Source organism: Scophthalmus maximus, chromosome 13 (assembly GCF_022379125.1).
Source record: "Scophthalmus maximus strain ysfricsl-2021 chromosome 13, ASM2237912v1, whole genome shotgun sequence".
In the NCBI taxonomy this organism is placed as follows: domain Eukaryota; kingdom Metazoa; phylum Chordata; class Actinopteri; order Pleuronectiformes; family Scophthalmidae; genus Scophthalmus; species Scophthalmus maximus.
This window is the reverse complement of record NC_061527.1, coordinates 13,890,002-13,909,922: the sequence shown is the minus strand read 5'-3', so window position 1 is coordinate 13,909,922 and position 19,921 is coordinate 13,890,002. Positions and strand designations below refer to the sequence as shown.

Here is a 19,921-nt window from a genome sequence, read left to right as displayed (position 1 = left end):
CTTCCACAGACTTGACCTATTTTCTAATCTTCAACTGTAACCCTCACTATAGGACCACAATACTGTGTTGCAGTTTTGGAGAAAGCAGTATTTTTTTTTTTACACTTAATGCTCATAACATTCATTTTTGGACAAATGTTCATTTTACAAAACCACTGGAGCGGAGGTGAACTTTGTTTGAGAAAGTTAATGCTCGCCAGCTCAATGCAACACTTTAAAAAATCTATATAACATCAATCCATCCATTATTTATACAGGTGTATCCTTTGAGGCAAACTTGACTATAGGTCACATTTCCATTGATGCAGAGGTTCAGATGAATTCCGGTGGATTTGATTTACCTATCGGACGCATGTTAAAGTAACTCAACTTGCAACCTGTTGTAAAATTCAAGATAAGATCATTACTTACTAAGTAGCATTGTGATAGTTGGGAAAAACTGCAGAACTAAGTGAAAGTGTCAGAAACCAAAATGTTATCCTAAGCAATGCATCATGGGTAGACTAAAGGTATCTGGGGCAGTGCATGGAGCTTTAAACACTTTGCAGAAACTGAAAGCATGAACAGGGCAAACAAAAGTGACCACACCATCAGTGGATCAATACACCGAGCTTGGTTCACTGAGAGAAAGAAAAAACAACATCACCACAGATACGGAATTTGCTCTATATAAAGAACACGACTCCGGTAACAAGAGAACTGTCAAAAGAAGGCTGGTGGTCTCAGAGGACGAGTAGCAGTTTCTAAACCACTTCTCAGGAGGGGAAACAAGTCTAACGCCTGGGAAAGGCTAAGAAATACCATCATTTCAAAGTGGATGGCCGGAAAAACGTCCTATCAAGTTATAAATCCAAGTTTACTGATGAATATTCAAGTCTGGGGGTGTTCTGCCTACACTGGGGTTGAGCACCTGCGCTGAATTGACTACACCCTGACCAAGAAAAAATATCACTTCATTCTTCTGTGACATGCTGGACCATCTGGTTTGTATCTTTGGGGAGAGGGATTCAAACTACAGCAGGAAAATGAGCTCAAGCACACCTCAAAACTTTGCCACAACTACTCAAAGACCAAAGAAGACCAAGGAGTCCTGACTGTCATGGTCTCAATCCCATTAAACAATTATTGGGCCACTTTAGGAGCGAGAAAGTCAAGCATTCGGTGACATCGCAAGAAGCTCTTTGGAACATTATCAAATTATCCTGTGATACCATGGTTCATCAGGTTTAGCACAAATTCGAGTCCATGCCAGCTCGAGTGCATGCTGCCATTAATAGATGTATATGTATATAAAATCATACATTAATATTATACCTATTAGAATATTAGACACATTAGAATATTTCATCCTCTCTTTCTGTTTCTGCTCGCTGCCTCCTCTCTCCATCTTATCACTCCATTCTGGTTTCATCCTCCCCCTCTTCTCCCTCGTCTTTATCTCATTCCCACCCTCCCTCCCTCTCTTTCAGCTCATTCCACATTCAGCACCACACCTTGTTCCCCGTGGATCGTAAAGAGGGGGGAGGAAAGAAGGAATGAGAGGGTAGAAAAGGAGGAGAGATAGTGGGAGAAGACGGGGAGGTGGAAGAGAGAGGGAGCAGAGAGAGGGAGCAGCAAAGCCGGACAAAAGACAAAGAAAGACAACAATGCATATGGTTGAGTGTGTGTTTGTGTGTGAGTGTGTGTGTGTGTGTGTTTTAGAAGAGAGAGGGGCAGGGAAGAGCAAACAGAAAAAAACATATAAAGATGGGGTGATGGGGGTGCAAACAGAGAGAAAGGGAGGAAATAAGTACATAAAGACAAACAGAGAGAGAAAAAGAGAGATAGATACAGAGAGACATAGAGATGTGTGTAGAGTGGTGTAGAGAGATTGACAGGATAGAGAGAGAGAAAAAGAGAGCGAGAGAGGGAAGCGGCGCTTGGGCGGCCCAGGCGTCGCAGTGTGCCTGTGTTTGAAATTCCGCTCACAGCCAAAGCAATTTCCTGGCGGTGGCTGTGCTGTCAGCTGCTTGGCTGGCTGGCGGTGAAATATGGTGGCTGGGAGTCGGCCGCTAGCAACCCCCGACAACCTGATGGATGGAGCCCCAGAGGAGAGGAACAGCAGCAGGAGAAGGTGGGGGAGAAGAGGACAGAAACAACAGAAAAACAAAACAGAGGGGAAAAAAAGAGCAAGAGGGGGAGAGAAAAGGCTAAAAGCAGCCAACTGAGCTGTGGTGGTGATGAGAGGTACTCAGAGAGAGAAAAATATATAAAGACATAAAGGGAAAGTTAGATAACAGATGAAAATAAGGGGGTGGGAGGTGAAGAGAGAAAAGGAAAGAAGTTGGGGGGTATAGAAAAACAAGGAGATATTGGGAGAGGTAAATGCAGGTCCATTAGAGGAGGGGTTTCATTCAACACACAAGGGTGTAGTCGAAGAAAACCAGCCTAATAATTACCATGGTCTTCCCCTCTGGAGGAGGTGGAGGCCGGAGGAGGGAGAAGGATCAAAGTGGGTGGTGGGGACAGAGGTGGTTGAATAGGAGGAGGGTGGACAAGCAGGTGATCAAAAGTGGCAGACTGAGTGTAACAGAGCGGTTAACGGGCTGTTTCATGCTTACATGGAATCTAGGTGAATAACTCAGGTGAATGATGTGGAGTGACGTATCTCTGAATTTAGTGGATATCTTACTTTATTAACTCTGTGTTTAACTAGCTGCTGCAGATGCGAGTAAAAGATTACACTTATATGTGATTGTTGAACACCTTTCAAAACCACTGGCTGTAAAATGCTGCTCTTACAGTATTCTGAGAAAGCTTTACAAAGGATTTTGTAACGTGGCTGACACTGCCAGACACTGATTTTGGGAAGTGTTTGGGGTAGAAGTCAGCGCTCTGTGCGTCCTTTCACATCAAACTAAGAAATATAGCTCATGCATTAAAGCAATGAATGGTGCAGTACTTGATTATGAAACCCAATAAAGTCTGACAAAAGATCCAAAAAATGTGGTGTCTCATGTAGCTTCATTTCATACAAAATGACCTTGAGCATATTTTGTATGTTAAAGACTAAAAATCATTTAGCAAAAACAAATTTGCAACAATTTTGACAGTCAAATAGTAATCCATGGCAAAAATGAATGGGTTCCTCTTTCAAAAATGTGACTATTTGACTAGAAAACTGAAAACATCACATCGGTCTTTTATATATACTGACTGATTAATCAAATCACCAAGAAAATAATCACCAAATTGATTGACAAATAACCGTTAATATAGGTGCACTATCCTGTGGAAACATGAAAGGGCCTTACAAAGTTGGACTCACATGAAACACTATCTAAAGTCATTGGGATCTTAACTGGAACTAGGGAAACCATGAAAAGAACCCAAGAAAAAAAAAGACAAATGTTATGGTCGGGTGTGTACACATCGTTTTGGCATGTAAACAGGCAACCAGTCCACTGAGGGGGGGGACACTCAGTCTATCCCTGTGACGGTTTCTCCTTCACAGCCTCATGTGAAGGACAGTAGCAGCCGCAGAAGAGACGATAGTAACAGCCATGGAGCCCCCACAATGTCATGTCCAGGCTTACTACAATACTCTGTTAATGCCCTGTCAATCAAACTTAGATGGGTTCTGAAGGCCCCACCACTGTGATTGATGCTTCAATTAACAACCCCGCCTTGACCTCCAGAATTGTTCATTTGAAATTGTAATTAAGCAATTAGGGGCAATTAAGAAACAGAGACTGGCGAATGAAAGTCAGAAGACAATTTGAGAGAGTGAGAGAGAGAGAGAAACAGAGAGGGAGAGCAGGCTGTTACAAATTAAACATCTCTCAGAGAAACAAAAGCCCCATCTCGCTGCCGAAACTCCAGGGAACTCTCAACTTGTGGTGAACTTGCAGCGGCCGCAAACAGTTTAGTGAAAACCTAGAAGGTCAAACAAATGAATTTTGTCAGACAAGTACTTATCTCCTGCATATTAATTAGAGCGGGGTGCGGTGAGGGCCATAAATGCCGGGCTTATCTTCACACGGAAAGGAAAAGGCGCTGATTGAAGCAGGATTACAAGCTCCTGAATAAAGCTCTTGGCATCAGCAGGAGCACACCTTTGGAGGAGGAGGGAAACAGCTGCATGTTCAAGACGAAAAAAGGATGAACTTACTATCCGTGTAACGCATATTACCCATATCAAAACGTTACCTACAATATCTGTGGGTGCAGTGACATGGCTTTCTCCATGTGAAATATCCAACTAAGCTCTGAAGGGGGCGTCAATAGTGTGGAGTTTGGAAAAGAAGGGCTGGGACTGGATGAATATCAATTAATCGTTCACTGTCCTTAGACCCTATTTATCGTTTTTCATGCTTTATTGTTTCCATCTTTGTTTCCATCATTGTTTCCAGGTCACCTGACCTCTTTTAAACATGTCATACTTACTATGGCCACTAGGGGGGCGTTGTCACTTTTGCAGACGTTTGTGTTCTTACATACAGCCCATCTGGAAAATGTCCAGACTTCAGTGCATGTCTGAAAGCAGCTATATAGACACATTCAAAGCTTGTCCTTGCTTGGTCTGACGTGCCTTGTTACGAAGTTATGACTGGACAATTGCAATTCAGATTAGAGGTTTAGTGAACCCCAATTTGAACCCAAAGTCAATTTGTAAATTCTGGGTAGTGAGAGAGTGACACAATTTCCCGACACAACGACGGATGAGATGCCTTTGAGGAAGGTACAATACAAATATTTTCCTGTCTCCATGTTCCCTGTGGAACCACCTAGCTATAAATTGGTGGAATCAAGTCGCGATCAAATATTCTTACTGAAAGAAAAAGTGGCATATCACTTATATTCTGTGAAGCTCTAGCAAAAACATTTCATTTTTTAGAGAAACCAATTCAGGTGACGGGGGCACACAGTCAGTGACCTTCTAATGATGTAGCAGTGACAGTACATGGCAGATGGCATGACCTGCTTCATGGACGAGAGTAAATGACACAAAACTCTGCCTCCGTCTGTCTCCTTCGTTCTGATTTTCTCCCCCCCTCCCATGCCCTCTCCCTCGCAGTCTGCACCGTGCTCTCAAATTGATGGCGGTATTTGTCTGTTTATGAACACAGAGGTGACTTGTAATCAGGCTGAACGGGCACAGGCAGCCCTCTGCTTCGGGCCTGTTAGTGCCACATAAGCTGCCACATCTGTTGGTATCGGCCTGCCAGGAGAAAAAGGAGAAGGAGCAGAGGAAGAGGCTGATAGGTAGAGACGAAGAGGGGGTATGAAAATACAGCAAAGAATGGCAAGAGGGGACGGAAATCATTTGTAAAATGTAAAAGTAAAAAAAAAAAATCACTAAGTTGACTAAAACAGCATGAAATTGCCAGAGTGTGAGAGATTCATCTGTATCTTCCTGTGAAAAGCCGACAATTCAGCTTCCAACAGTGGGAGAATAAAGAGTGGGATGATGGAGGGATTGAAACGATGCAGGGGTGATGGGGAAAAATTGGCTGTAAATCTCAAAAATGGATCAGAAATGGTTGGCTGACACCAAAGGACACTTTAACGCCCAGAGAGAGAGAGAAGAGAGACGACAGGGAGGAAAAGAAAAAGATACAAATACACATAAAACACACAGAGAGATCCTCAGCTTCACACATAAGGCAGATTTCACTGTTGAACAAAGAATAAGAAGAAAGACAAAGAGAGAGACTCTCTTGTCGGGCGGTAGAAGTCACAGACGGAGGGCGTTAGGGAGGATTTCAAGGTGCAAAATTCATCTAGGTGCTGTGACAGGACCTAATACATTTGTTTCAGATAGAAAATTAATTTTCTAATATTAAAAAGGTCAAAAAGAAGCCAGGGCAACAATGACCTCTTTGTCATTCTAACAAATTATCCAAAATGGCAGTGTCAAATTGGTGGGGATACGCCGGCCAGTGATGAATGCTTCTGGTAATCAGCCAATCAAAAAGAATTCTTCTTCTGCTTTTGATAAATGAGCTGGAAAAGCAACGCTTTAGGAAGGAGATGGGTCCATTTGTTTCTTTGGTCTCTTTTCCTTTTTTTCCTTCCTCTCCATTTCTCTTTTCAAAACAAACAACAGGGTAGCTTGGGAACAGATTATAGCTCCTTGCATCACTGACTCTTTCAGCCATTTTCCCTGCTGACCAATGTTCAGCCACAGATGGTAGATGATGGAATTTTATGAAACAGCTTGAGCAAGCTCACCTTCACGTGGATGGAGAGGAAGGTTAAAGCAAATGCTATCGTTGTTGTTCACACAATGGCTGTACTTGATCACACCTCTGTTTTACATGTCACATTGTTATTTACTAGTGCCCTTTCAAAATGTGCCTGTCGGTACGGGCTGATTGCTTTGCCTGCGTTAATCCAGCTCGCAGCAGCAGCATCATTCAAACAACTTCACACAGATTACCTGTTACAGAAACCTACCGAGGTATGTAAGTACAAAGCCTCCCTAGGGCTCTGGGGGAAAAATTGTTGCCGCTGGGTTTAGAAATCTGTGCCATGCCTCTGATTCATGCGCACAGATGACTTGGTTTGTGACTGAAAAGCACAGTAAATGACAGCAAACCCTAGCATGCCGCGTAAAACCCTCGTAGTTCCACCTTTTTATCCACATTTAGAAAAGTGATTATTGACGCTTTCTTAAGAACCCCTCATCCAAAAAAAAAAGTGTCGAGAGTGAACTACCTCAGGTCCTCAGCAATACACCTGCCTAGTTTTAGGTATGAGCGGTCGTCGAGAAAATCCAAACACAGTCAGAGAGACGGGCGGACAGACAGACAGACAAATATTCCTACATAGTTAGATTATGTGAACAATCTGTTTATCACTTTAAAGCAGTTTAAAGTTATTTTGGACAAAATATCTTCTTCTGTGGTTTATATGGTAGAAAATCCTGGTCCTATCAGTTCAAGTAGACACAGTGAAACATTGGCATCAGAGTCCTCTTTCTTTTAACCAGATGAAAGTAACCCCAATTTTCACTCTGTCAACTTAATTCATCTTATTAATTAAAGTACTGTTTACAGAAGCTTAAAGTTTTTAGTGCCAAATAACTACACTGTTGCTGAACAAATTACAAAAAAAAAACATTAAATGGTCGTACTGTTGCATTATTTGACACGGTGTCCTTAAGATCAACACAGCAAGTGTAGTTTATACCCCTCAACTTATTATAAAGTGTTGTACAAGGGTAGTTGTGCCTGAACATGACATCTTGACAGGGGGCTACTCCCTGAAATTGAAAATAAATAGTGGTGTGGATGGCTCAGTTTGTTGTAGTGATAACAAGATATATTTATTTTTGGCAGAGAGTTACCGATATAAAGTGCCAAAATAAAATATGCATTCCGTTTCATATTCAAGTTTCAATGGAGAAATGAATTCCATTGTGTACATACTTGGTATTCATGTATAAATATAGTGTGCTGCTGATGGGACTTTAAGTTGCTGATTTTAAAACATAAATTCTGCCCAGGTCAGCATTTGCATAAACAATGGTGAGTGTAAATGTTCTGAGCAGTGTTGAATTTATATACAAATATTTTTTCAAATAAGTTTTCATCCATCAATACTAATGCAGCGTAGATTCCTGCTGCTACACGCTTTGATTTAAATGGCCCTTGCCAGGGAACTTGCAGCCAGTTATTTAAGTTATTGCCTGAACAGAAGAAGGAAGCTATTTTCCCAGCAGAAAGAGAGGGCTGCTGAATTCACAATGATGGAGCATCGCTTTGGAGTGATGGGGGTGTCTGTCACGAGAATGGTTGATGGGATTTCAAACCGAATGGGCTCCTTTGTGAAACGGAGGGCAATGTGACTTTGAATTATGATGCCTTATGCATAGAACTGGTGGTATCTAAAGAAGTCGTGGTGACTGACAAAAGCGCTGGGTCAGATTTGTATACATGAAGGTGCACAGAGTTCTTGCACTGCATCTCTAACTCAGTTAACACTCGCGATCTGAACTGAAACTTGAAACTAAATGAAGCTAATAGACACAGTGGACAACACTCGGAATGATCATTATAATCAGTCATGTATCAGGCCATGAGTTATCGATCAAAAAGACAATATGAGTTCCTCATTTCATCTGTAAATCAAAATGTGTATTGTTTCAGCTCTCTGAGAGTTTTGAATATATATAGAAATCTTACATACCACACTCACATCTAAACACACGATTTGTTCTCCAAACAGGAAACAGCATCTGGCCCAGAATACAGTGGACACAGGCCAACTTGTTTCAATCTTTAGGTGGTTTTCCCTTTAAGCAACTAATCATGCCGTGCTGACTTTGCCTTCAGATGTATTCTGCCAGTGAGGTCACGTTTAGAAAGTGCAGTGGGATTTACCTGAAAATCCATTTCAGGAAATAAATCAAAGCATAGAGATGCTGAAATAAACACCCTGATTAATGATAAACTACAGATGAAACTACAATTACTGTGTATAACATTTTCTAATGTTATGATCATGAGTGGGAGTTGCCATACAGTATATCAGGTAATCGTGCTCAATTTCCTGACCTAGTCAAATTGATTGTGTTTTTTCTATGGTATGAATCATTAATTCAAATCCAGCAGATGTCTCAAGCTCGGGTTCAAGCTGTAACTCCAGCCAACAAGCTATTATTTTCTTAATGTTCTTGGCTATGTTAAGTTTAAGGTGCAGGTCATTTTTGTAGAAAATCACTGAAATTTAGGAACAGGGGCTTGCACATATTGCAGATTAATTCCAGTCTCTCCCAGGCCCTCCGAGCAAACTACTCGACGCTGTTTTGTAGGCACAGGGTATGAAAAATTACCTTAAAATTGAACATGTACCCGTATTCTAGCTCCCCCTTAAGTCTCTTGGTTTTTAAACAAATGACCACACAGAGTAGGCAGCTAGTAAATGTGCCACATACGCTAACTTAGCCTGACTGTTCTGCTGTGGCTGCGGCGGATCTCTTGTTAATGGAGTCCTCCAGCAGAGCCCTCCAACCCTGCTAGCCTCATTAGACTCTATGCCCGCTGTGTGAGATGAGCATGAATGGAGGGCAGCAGCACAGGGCCTCCTGGCTGCAGGGTTGGCATTGAAACTGGCATCTGGGAGCCCCAGACATGAGTAGTGTGTCTGATGGGATTAGCTGGCTGTGGCGAGAGGGGGACAGAAAAGGAGAGGCTGCCCAAGCCTCCAAATTAACTTTGCAAGACTGAAAGCAATCAACATGGGGGAGGGAGGCTGGAGGAGGACAAGTGCTGCTGGGATGGTTATCAACCGAGAGGGAGAGGGAATGGAAGGTGTCTGACAAGCACGACTAGACTCAGGAAACATATGGCACAATGCTGTGTTGACTGGGGACTGCATTTACCCAGCCAGAGAAGTCAGGGTCAAGGGGAATCGACGTGCAGTGGCTATCTATCTATCGAGCGGAGAAGTCAGATGACAGGTGATTCAGTTCTGTTATTAGGCTAAAGCAAAATATGGTAAAAGTCTGGCATGAACTCATATATGTGACTGAATATATGAAAAATGTGTAAACAATCCCTCTATCTCAGTGGCAACCAACCTTTTTTTTTCCTCTTGTGACGTCTTAATGTGAAGCAATGCTTAATTGTGGATGATTTTTTTGAGGACTGAAGGTAAATAGAAAGTAATTGAAGAAGAATTGGCAAAAGTCTAAAAATAAACATAGTTAAAAAACACATTTTTTAATTTACCTTCAATCTATTTCAGAAAAACACCCATGCTGGCAGGAGAAACTATGTCTATGTCTATGTTACGCTACAGTTCTGTTAGTATGTATGTCTGTTTGCTCTGGCTGAGTGTGTTTGAGTGTGTGTGTGTGTGCGTGCGTGCGTGCGTGCGTGTGTATGTGAATGACAGGCATGAGTGGATCACCCTGCCATGACAGAGTCTATCGATCAGTGTGTCAGCACCGGGGGAAAAGGTTAATCTGCACGATGCCAGCCCCGCGCCTCACCCCATCTCTGGCCTGCCCCGCATCCCGCCCCAGCCCACTCCCTCTCTTATCAGGATTAGAGGAATGTACAAAAGGGCAGAGTATTCCCAGGACACACACTGACCTTCAATAATCCCACCAACCTGCCGCTCTGCTTATAATTAACATCAGGAACAAAAGGAAAAATCCCTGGACTGCCCGTGTAGCGTTCCTCTGACTGAAAGACGAAAAATTGGAGAAGGAAAAAGTTCCAGCATAGTCAGAGACTGAAAGCATGGAGACTTGCTTCAGTCATATGTTTTGAATGGCCAAGAGAGCCTATCTGACATTCTAGTGGTGCTGACTAGCCCATCCATGCCCCCAAGTGCACGGGCCCTAGACACAGATTGGAGAAACATGCTGAACCAAGCAGGGAGAAAGAAAACTGTTCAGTAGATATTATTGTGAAGGAATGTTGAGCCCAGACTGGAGGACATGTATGTACAGTGTGTTTTGTGTGTGTGTGTGTGTGTGTGTGTGTGTGTCTGTGTGTGTGTGTGTGTCTGTTTGTGTGCTTGCTCACAGGGTCTTGGTTCATCTGCATAATGAGTTGTTTGACAGCGTGCAGCGTGGGGTGGGCCCAAGGAGAGGGATCCTGCCAGTGGCGATTCAAGTCGAAGCCCATCAGTGAACACCTGTACACACACACACACAAAATTAAGAATTATAACCCAGTTTGCCTTATTAAACATACTGCAGATGATTAATGGTACTCTGTGGAGTTGTAACAATTGGTTCCCATAGTGTTTGTATCTTGTTCATGCATAGAAGTCCAGCCATTAGTTTCACACAATTTCACTGATTATGTACTTGCATGACTCTTGCACTTTTTTGGATAATATCTTCATGGTTGAATGCACTTATTGCAGGTCGCTTTGGACAGAAGCGTCAGCTTAATGTAATGTAAAAAGAAAATAGAAAAGAAACATGATTGTAAATATCCCTGTGTCCAGAATCACTCCCTCATTCAATCTTTCCTTTATCCATCCATCGGCTCTATTGCTTATCCTTGAAGTGACCTGGAGAAAAACCCACAATGGCACAAAAACATGCAGACTCCACACAGAGAGGCCCCGGCCCAACCAGGGTTAAGACCATGAATCCTCTTGCAGTAAGGCAACGGTGCTAACTAATGCTACCCTACATCCAAATAGACAGACAAATCAAGAGTACAGATGGCTGAATTGTTGTCACTTTGAGTCAGTAGGTACAGTGTAAACTAAGAATAAATCATTATTTTTGCATTTGGGACACATTGCATTGTGGGGTTGTTAACAGAAAGTAGTGACTAGACACTTTTATTCCTTTGTGGGAAATTTACAGAATGAGTGCACCACACTTAATCTTAAGTATGTTTAACTTTGAAACTCAACTTCTCTCCTGCCTTAAAAAGTAAGAGTTAGGCGAACTTAGGATAAATAGTTCAACATCATTCTATGAGTTTTGAAAATGTAAAACTAACTGAGTCATGTTAATGGAGCTTGAGGAAAGTGCAATAAACTTAGGAATCATTACAGACTTGCTTTCCTTTTTCATCTTCTCAGTATGAACAGCTTGTTTATTAATTTGATGAGCAGAACTTAGAGCTGCAGTTGCTGAAGCCACTTTGTGTCAGAGTCAGTACAAAGACAACAGACAAAGCTGGCTGTTCACAGTGATTCCGTTACATTCAACACCAAACCTTCATCGAGTTTAACTCTGATTTCATTATTATGCAAAGAAAAACCCTAGTTTAGTGATGAATGACCTGTTTGCAGTTCATTCATTAAAGTGGTCTGACATGAAATGAACAAAACTCACGTTTAAATTAACATAATAACAAACGATCAGTTGTTTTCACTAAATTCAATTAATCAGATTCCCTACGTTTATAAGACTTGGACCTTGAAAAATTACCATGTTGAGACTGACGTGTATCCTGAAAATATCACATGATGTTTACGTGAGGTTTTTTTTATACACAAATTCAAACCACTGTTCAGTGAGTGTACCTTTTTTAGCTGTCCTCTTTTCAGAAAGAGGTGGAGAATGCTTAATTATCAAGGACCATTTTAATTTCTATAACATTCTCTGCAGGCCATATACTGTATGGCCAGTGGGCCAAAGGTTTATCCACCTCTGGTTCACATGGCAGAATCTGTCTTTTGATCAGTTCATGAAAAGGTTTAAACTTACCCTCTGCATCAGTTGGACATTTCAATCAGTTTGGACCAGTTGATTGTGACTGAGGTGTTTATATGGAATATTTTTCTATTCTATTTGGGCTTTTTAAACCGATTACAGTCAGGATATTAGGGTTCATGTAAGCGTACCTATTTACTAAAGCCCTTGGTAATGATGTGGGATTTACTGATGCTGTAGAGCAACTGAGCAGAGCAGCCAGCCATGAACAAAATACCTATCCCAGGTTAAAAGCCATTGATTCTTTGCTCTCCCTGTATCCTCTTGAGTCTGCTCTGCACTGTATAATGCTGGGATGACTGAGTGTGAGTGTGTGTGTTTGTGTGTGTGAGAGAGGGAGATGGAGAACACGTGTAGAAATGAGCATGTGTGACTGGTGACTTGGGGACGACAACTTTTCACTTTCTGCCAATATTCAGCTCATCGCCTATCAGTGTGCTCATGAAAATAGCCTTTAAAGTCACAGTCAACAATATTATAGAAATTGCCACAGTCGGAGAGCAAGTGGTGGGCGGTACGGTGGTGCAGCGGTAAGTCACCTCACAGCTTAGAAGGTTCTGGGGGTTTTCTCCAGATACTTCCTCCCGGAGTCAAAAGACTTGTACTTTAGGTCTACTGGTGACTCTAAATTGCCCGTAGGTGTGAATGTGAGTGTCATGTATGTCAGCCCTGTGATAGACTGTCATCCAGTTCAGGGCGTATCCCGCCTCTTACCCAGTGTCAGCTGGGATTTGCTCCAGCCCCCCCGCAACCCTCAAAGGATAAGTGCTTTAGCTCATGGAAGGATGGAGAGCAACTGAGATTCCCTTCCAAGTATATCTGGTGGCAGTGGTGGGGCTCGGCCACTAGATGGCACTCACAAACACACCAGGGGCAAGCTGCCGATGCTTAACTCACTGTGCATTAGTATTCCTGGGGCTGAGCCTATTAAGTAAAAGGCAATTATGAATAAGGAAAAGACAAGAGAGGGAAACAGAGGAGAGGAGGATACCCACAGAGCGGCACCAATAGTGTTAAAGACGGAGAGGAGGAGAGGATGGACAGAGACTGGCAGAGAGAACAGCCATATGGCCAAATTGTATCTTCTAACAAATGCACTGCTGTGAGCTATATGAATTCATTAAGCCCCCTAAAAGTAGCATTAAGAAGATGTAATCCCAGGCAGCAGGATAACCATGTCATCTTGGAATATGTTGATGCATTCAAATTAAAACATTAAAACATGAGTGTGTACCTGTAGTTGCCCAGGTAGACGCCGTCAGGGTTTAGCATGGGGACGATCTTGAAGATCACATGATCTCTCAGGACCTGAGCCACCGGATGCTGGCTCACCAGGAAGTCAATCACACCTTTTAAACACACACACACACACACACACACACACACACACACACACACACACACACACACACACACACACACACACACACACACACACACACACACACACACACACACACACACACACACACACACACACACACACACACACACACACACACACACACACACACACACGTGCACACAGAGGGAAACAGACTTGAATAGAAACCGAAGACATGCTGGCAGTTAATTGAGTTTTGAGAAACAAAAGGAGAAGGAAGGACAGCGAGGGGCATCATCAGAATCAGGGGAGGAATAGGAGACGTCAAGCCCAAATCGATACAAATGGAATGGAGCTGACGGCGCTGGAAAAACAGACAGCACACAGCGGGCGAGGAGCCAACTCATCTGACTCATGATGATGCACGCACACGCACAAACACACACACACACGCACACACGCACACAAATACAAACAGTAAGACATTATAGATAGATAGATAAAAGAAAGAAAGAAAGTAACAGAAAGAAATAACTGTTCCTTCCTTAGAAACGCCATCTGTGCTCCTTGTTAACGTTAATGGACTCTCCTCGGTCTGTCTTACTGAGCAGAAGTGCTGGACAGGGACCACTGAGAAAGGTAAGGCCTTGCCCTCTGTCTCTCTATCACGCCATCCCTTCCCTCCTCTGACCTGCTATACCTATATAAACAAGGAAGTGGGACCCAGCAGGCGCGAACCTGCCTACTCACCTCAGTCTGAGCGGGAGGAAAGGGAGCAAAAGAGTCGTTAAGTCCTGCTAAATCTGTCTTTTAGGTACTTGTCCTGCACAAGGAGACGATTTCCCATATGTTTCGCACATTACAAGCTCAGAGACGCTGGAGCAAAGACGAGGCAACCTCTGTAATATCCTCAAACAGTTTTTCCTGAGATGTCATACAGAAACATGGGTTCTTGTGTCCTGTCAGTTTCAGACAACTCAGGTTCAGAGTGCCTGTCTCAAGAATGCATTCGCGGGAAAAATTCTCAAAACAATATAAGTAGCATGTTTTAAAAGAAGGTACTGAAAATTATGTTGTTGGTTTTTTAACCTGAAGTTCATTCGACTAATTGTGGGGAGTATAAGTCCTGTGAAGATTTTCTCTTGAAAGTGAACACCAACTGACGTTAGGTATTTATTGTACATGGGGTAATATAGTGTGTCATGTTGTGCCATGTGAAAAAGGGCAATTTGTCTCCAACAAATTCATTAAAAAGTAACAAATATCATAAACTACATCATGTGGTTACACACGACCAAACAACACAGAGCAGAGGTGCAACGTCTAAATCAATCCAAAGAAACGAGGCAACGTTACCTTGACAAATAAAGGAGGCAGGAGACTCTCCAGGGTGAACACGAGCTGTAAGGAAGACCAGCTTCTTCTCCCTTTCTGGACTCGGGTAGTCTGTTGAGGGGGTAAGATATAGAAGAGATATAGATTAAGATATAGAAGAGATAGAGATAAATAAATGTCAAGGTCCAGTGTGAGGGGCCGGGTCAAAATACACACTAAGCGAGCTGTCCAGATTCAGCCAGACACACATGAATCAAACATCAAACCAACACCCGGCAGAGAATATTCAACAGGCGAGGTGAATTATAAATCTACGGAGGTCTGGACCAGTTAGCAACAGGTTTGACCTTACGGAGGTCGTCTTTGAATGAAGGTCCTCAGGTCTGGCTGAAGTCGTCTCTCTGGCTAGACACTTCCATCACAACCTGCTCTGACTCTGCTTTGGAGGGCGTATTGGACAGATGAGTTTGACCTTGGACATGCTTCTTTGAGCATTTCCAGTCACTTTATTGTTAGATTTTTTGGGGGATAAATAAGGGCCGATAAAAACCTTTTAACATAATCAAACGTGTGAATGTTGAAGTGGAGATATTTTTTCTCAAACAAAGACAAAGGTCCTTGATTCTCTCCTCGAAACAAATCAGAGCTTTGATATTATTTTCTGCATTCATGTGATATAAATTACTACACATCTGATACTTTCAATTACAGAAGAATGACCTCAAGAGATTAATTAGTTTCTGATACCTGCTGCGAAATGTTTGAGCCTAAATTCCAGAGAGGGTCAGTGTATTTTGAAGACAAAATCAAAAAGACAGAAACTGCTTTATTCTAAAGGTTGATTTAACCTTTACTTGTAAGAGGGTTATATCAACAGTAGATTCCAGATTCCTTTAGTACTGTACAACTGCAAGGCCAAATAACAGAAAAACACATACGCTGCAACCCAGTAAAAAACCCCAGAGGTCAAATTTATGCTCTTTTCTTTGCCAGTGTTTCTCCTCTAATCTGCTGTTGCTAATGGATGAAAGTGATTGCGTGCCTCATTGCTATACACAAACTTAATATCTTATCGATTCTTCCACCTCCTCTGCTGAGCAGAGAAAATGCTAATTAGCAACAGGCTACGCACCTTTCCTTCTCCTTAATTCCAATTTTGCCTCAGAATGGTATGTGTGTTCTTCTGTGTAAGTTTGTGTGTTTGTGTGCGTGTATGTGTGCTTGTGTGTGTGTACATCTGTGTCTTTTTGAGTGGTTAGGGGTCGTTAACAAAACAAAAAAAGCGTTGTTCCATTAAAGTACTCTCCCTCTGATTTTATTTCACTTTTCTCTCCCTTTGCCCTTCACAGAGACAAATGGCTTTGCCATTCAGGAGTCTCCGTGGAGCGAGGCGGGCCGTTTGTTGTAAATGTGAGTGCTTGCGGTTTGGCCGGCCGCTGGGTGCTTGGTGGCTGTGAAATTCCATCACTTAGAAATTGTGCTCTGGCCTCGACCCCAGGCCACCACACAGGCTTCTAATGCAAGAGCACAGACAAAGCACACACTGAAATACAAACCGCTGTGTGGAGCAAAGCTGCAATCAGGAAGGGGGGGGGGGGAGCGGACACACACACACACACACACACACACACACACACACCCTACAGTAAAACCAAGAACCCAGAAAGTTGTGAGGCAGCTGCCAAGGTCCCGAATGTGGGATTCAGCCATTGTGGCCATGCTACATTTAGTGTTAGTGCAAGTGTGCCCTTGCTGCTTCATCTTCCAGCAGGCTCCTGGAGCTTACAGTGGATCCACTGTTTATCCCACATTGTTCTGGGTGTGTGTGTGTGTGTGTGTGTGTCTCCTCAGGGCTCTCACAAATGCTCCCCAAGTAGTTGTTGTGTTTATGTGTCTGTGTCTTTGCATCCCTCTGTATCCGGCTGTGCCCAGCCAAGCATTGTAGCACAAAATTAAGTCCTGCTATTCCATAGGCACTTGAACATCCAGAGGGAAGCTGGAGGAAAAAATAACATAGCTGGGCCATATGTAAAGGCCCAGCTACGGTTAAATAGGTGTGGGCGACATAAAACGTGAAGGTTGAGGTCAAGTTTTGGTTCAGCCTCAATGGAAAGAGTTCTGCAGCTGCATCTCTTGACCCCCAGGTGTCAGTAGAGATCAGCAGCCAGGGGGGCAGTCACAGGAGGGAGGCAGAAAGTTGAAGGCAAGACAAGTAGAAAGAAAGAGAGGTCGAGGGATTGGACTGAGCGATAGCTCTCTACAGCAACACAAATGATCCAACTCTGTTTCCTGGAGAAGCGTTTTTCTTTCTTTAAAAGAATGAAAACTGAATTGTAGTAGGAGGGAAGAACAACAGAGAACAGCAGCGTTTCAACCACAAATGGCCTCCATGAAGAGCGAATTACAAGCCAACACCACTGACAGTTCATTTCTATGAGATGCAAAACATTTATGTTGATTTAATCCACTTCTTTTATTTAGATGTGCTACATTTTCATTTTGCAGTGTGTTTTGAATAGTGTGTTTGCATTACACGCATGTATATTAGTTCTGCAACTAATGATTATTTACATTACTGATTATATTTTTGATTGGTTTATTAATTATTTCGAGTATGAAATTACAGAAAATACTCAAGTACGCTGAGCACAATTTCACAAAGCCCACGGTGGTGTCTCTAAATTCCTTATTTAGTTATTATTTACATATTTAACAGTCCAAACACCGGATCAGTTATAGTTTTAAAGCATTCATATGCCAGGACTATAAATACTTTTCTGACTTTAATTCTTCACTGCAGCCACACTGGTGTGAACGTACTACCTATTGTAAGAGGCCATGTCTCTCATTTATGAACCTCTTCAACTTCCCTTTATCGCAGGCCTCTCTGGGCCTGTCACAGAACAAATATATATACCAGAATTAAGACGAGAGGGATAAAAAGAAAGAAGAAGAAATGTAGTAAGCGATGAAATGTGTTGTGTTAGAGAATGGAGCTTTGTGCTACAGTAAGAGGTTGGAGGCTGAGCAGGGAGAGGGGAATGTGACAATGAGTGAGTGAAAGTGGCAGAGGCAAAAATTTATGCCCACACTTTCAAATCAAAGTGCGCCCCTCAGCATATTTCTCACCTGCCAAAGTCACACGCTGCACTGTACGGCTCATTCTCTTGCAGCTTGTCAAGAGAAAATAAAGAATTAAAGGATGTCCAACTACGATCAGCTCTGATAAATATGTAAATCACCTAAGAGAAGAAAAGTGCCTGTGAAAAACAACATCAATCAAATGGATTCTGAAGGTCAGTCCTGATTGTGCTGGTCAGCTCTTTCTTTGACAGCAGTCTTGGGAACTTTGGGTTCAGTCTCATAAGTTGTGACATGATGTAATTAACTGAACTCTTCTTCATCGTTCTTCCTCAGCAGGTACAAAGGAAGCCCCCGTCAAGATCTTCATCAAGCCCAGAGGAATATATTTAAATTCATTTAACAACATCAACAACCAATTTGATTTGAGCAGAGGCGGGATTTGCTTACTTTTTAATCTCATTGTTGTCCAAACTTTCTGACATGTGAGGCAGAGGGACAATTTTAAGACGGGAACTAAAATTTATGACTGCAGTTATCTTATCGGACGTCAAACAGCATCTTAGATTTTATAATAAAGCGGATGAAATATGGATATCTAAACTCTATGGCACACCGTGAAGTATATACTGCAACCCCGCGTCATACTGAGCAGTAATACAATAAAAACAAAAACAATGTCACACTGGCCACAGCTTTATACCACATTATACCACAACTCTGAAACCAAGGCCTCGCTATATCTCTGTCTCTCGCCTCTCCCTGCTCTGTGGGTTTTACACTGTAATAAATTAGCCTCACTTTAGTGAGATGGCAACAAGACACGCTTGGCGCCCTGCTCAGTGCGTCATATCGGGGATGGGTGCGAGCTGTAAATTGTCACTGCCGCTGAATTTATACAGAGCCTTGGGACGAGATGCAGCACCGTGTACTGCCCAGCTGAGTGAGCCCCAACAAGCATCAAAGCTCTGCACTTCTTCACACACACACACACACACACGCACGCACGCACGCACACACACACACACACACACACACACACACACACACACACACACACACACACACACACACACACACACACACACACACACACACACACACACACACACACACACACACACACACACACACACACACACACACACACACACACACACACACACACACACACACAGCTCGCTACACCCGCTGACACCACCCACTCTGCCACCTCAAGGACAAACAGAAAGAGAGGAAGAAAGAGAGACATGGAGGGATGGGATATGGGCTGAGGAGCGGAGAGCTCTAAAGTGATAAGAGTTTTATGATGCTGTTTTCTTCCCCAGCATTTGACCAGGTCCCTGACTTAATGTGTGTGCGTGTGTGTGTGTGTGTGTGTGTGTGTGTGTGTGTGTGTGTGTGTGTGTGTGTGTGTGTGTGTGTGTGTGTGTGTGTGTGTGCTGCAGAGCCTGTGGCGTGCTGCAGATTTATTCAGTATTCAGCTCATCTTATTGTTGGGAGGCAGGGGCACTGCCAAGGCCTCCTCACACATCATTCATGAAGCATCTCCTGTCACTTCGCATATTACACAGCTAAACTCTCAAAGAGTCCCTTCATAAACACTGCTAATACTCGTGAAATGGGAACATGGTGTTTTCTCTGAGCATCTAAAATGGCAGAGAAAGACGCCTACCAAGGAAAGGATACACAGACAGACAGGCAGATGGACAAAGACAAAGAGGAGGATTGATAAAGAGAAAAAGAGGAAAGTGAAGGGAAGACAGGGAGACAAATGAAACAACACACAGTGAGATGGACGTTAAGAAAGAACAATGAAGAGAAGACCAAAGAACAAGACATGAAACTTCACTAAGCTCCTTCAAAATCTTACTCCTGTTTTGGATTTCATTTTATCTGTTTCCTGGTGGTTGTAACAACAACCAGTGCATTAAACCGTTAAACCTTGACCTAATCATAATTATTGTTTTTAATTTCTAATAATCTTCAGCCACAAAAAACTA

General features: G+C 42.7%; 1 protein-coding gene across 1 annotated transcript in view; it reads right to left on the bottom strand.

Moving 5' to 3' along the window:
• Positions 1-19,921, bottom strand: part of agbl4 (AGBL carboxypeptidase 4) — a 230,123-nt gene that overhangs the window by 12,080 nt on the left and 198,122 nt on the right. The window contains exons 7-9 of the mRNA XM_035647032.2: positions 14,859-14,948; positions 13,413-13,527; positions 10,521-10,632 (exon numbers count right to left, since the gene is read on the bottom strand). Coding sequence (XP_035502925.1) covers positions 10,521-10,632; positions 13,413-13,527; positions 14,859-14,948 — 317 coding nt within the window. The remainder of the gene's footprint in view (positions 1-10,520; positions 10,633-13,412; positions 13,528-14,858; positions 14,949-19,921) is intronic.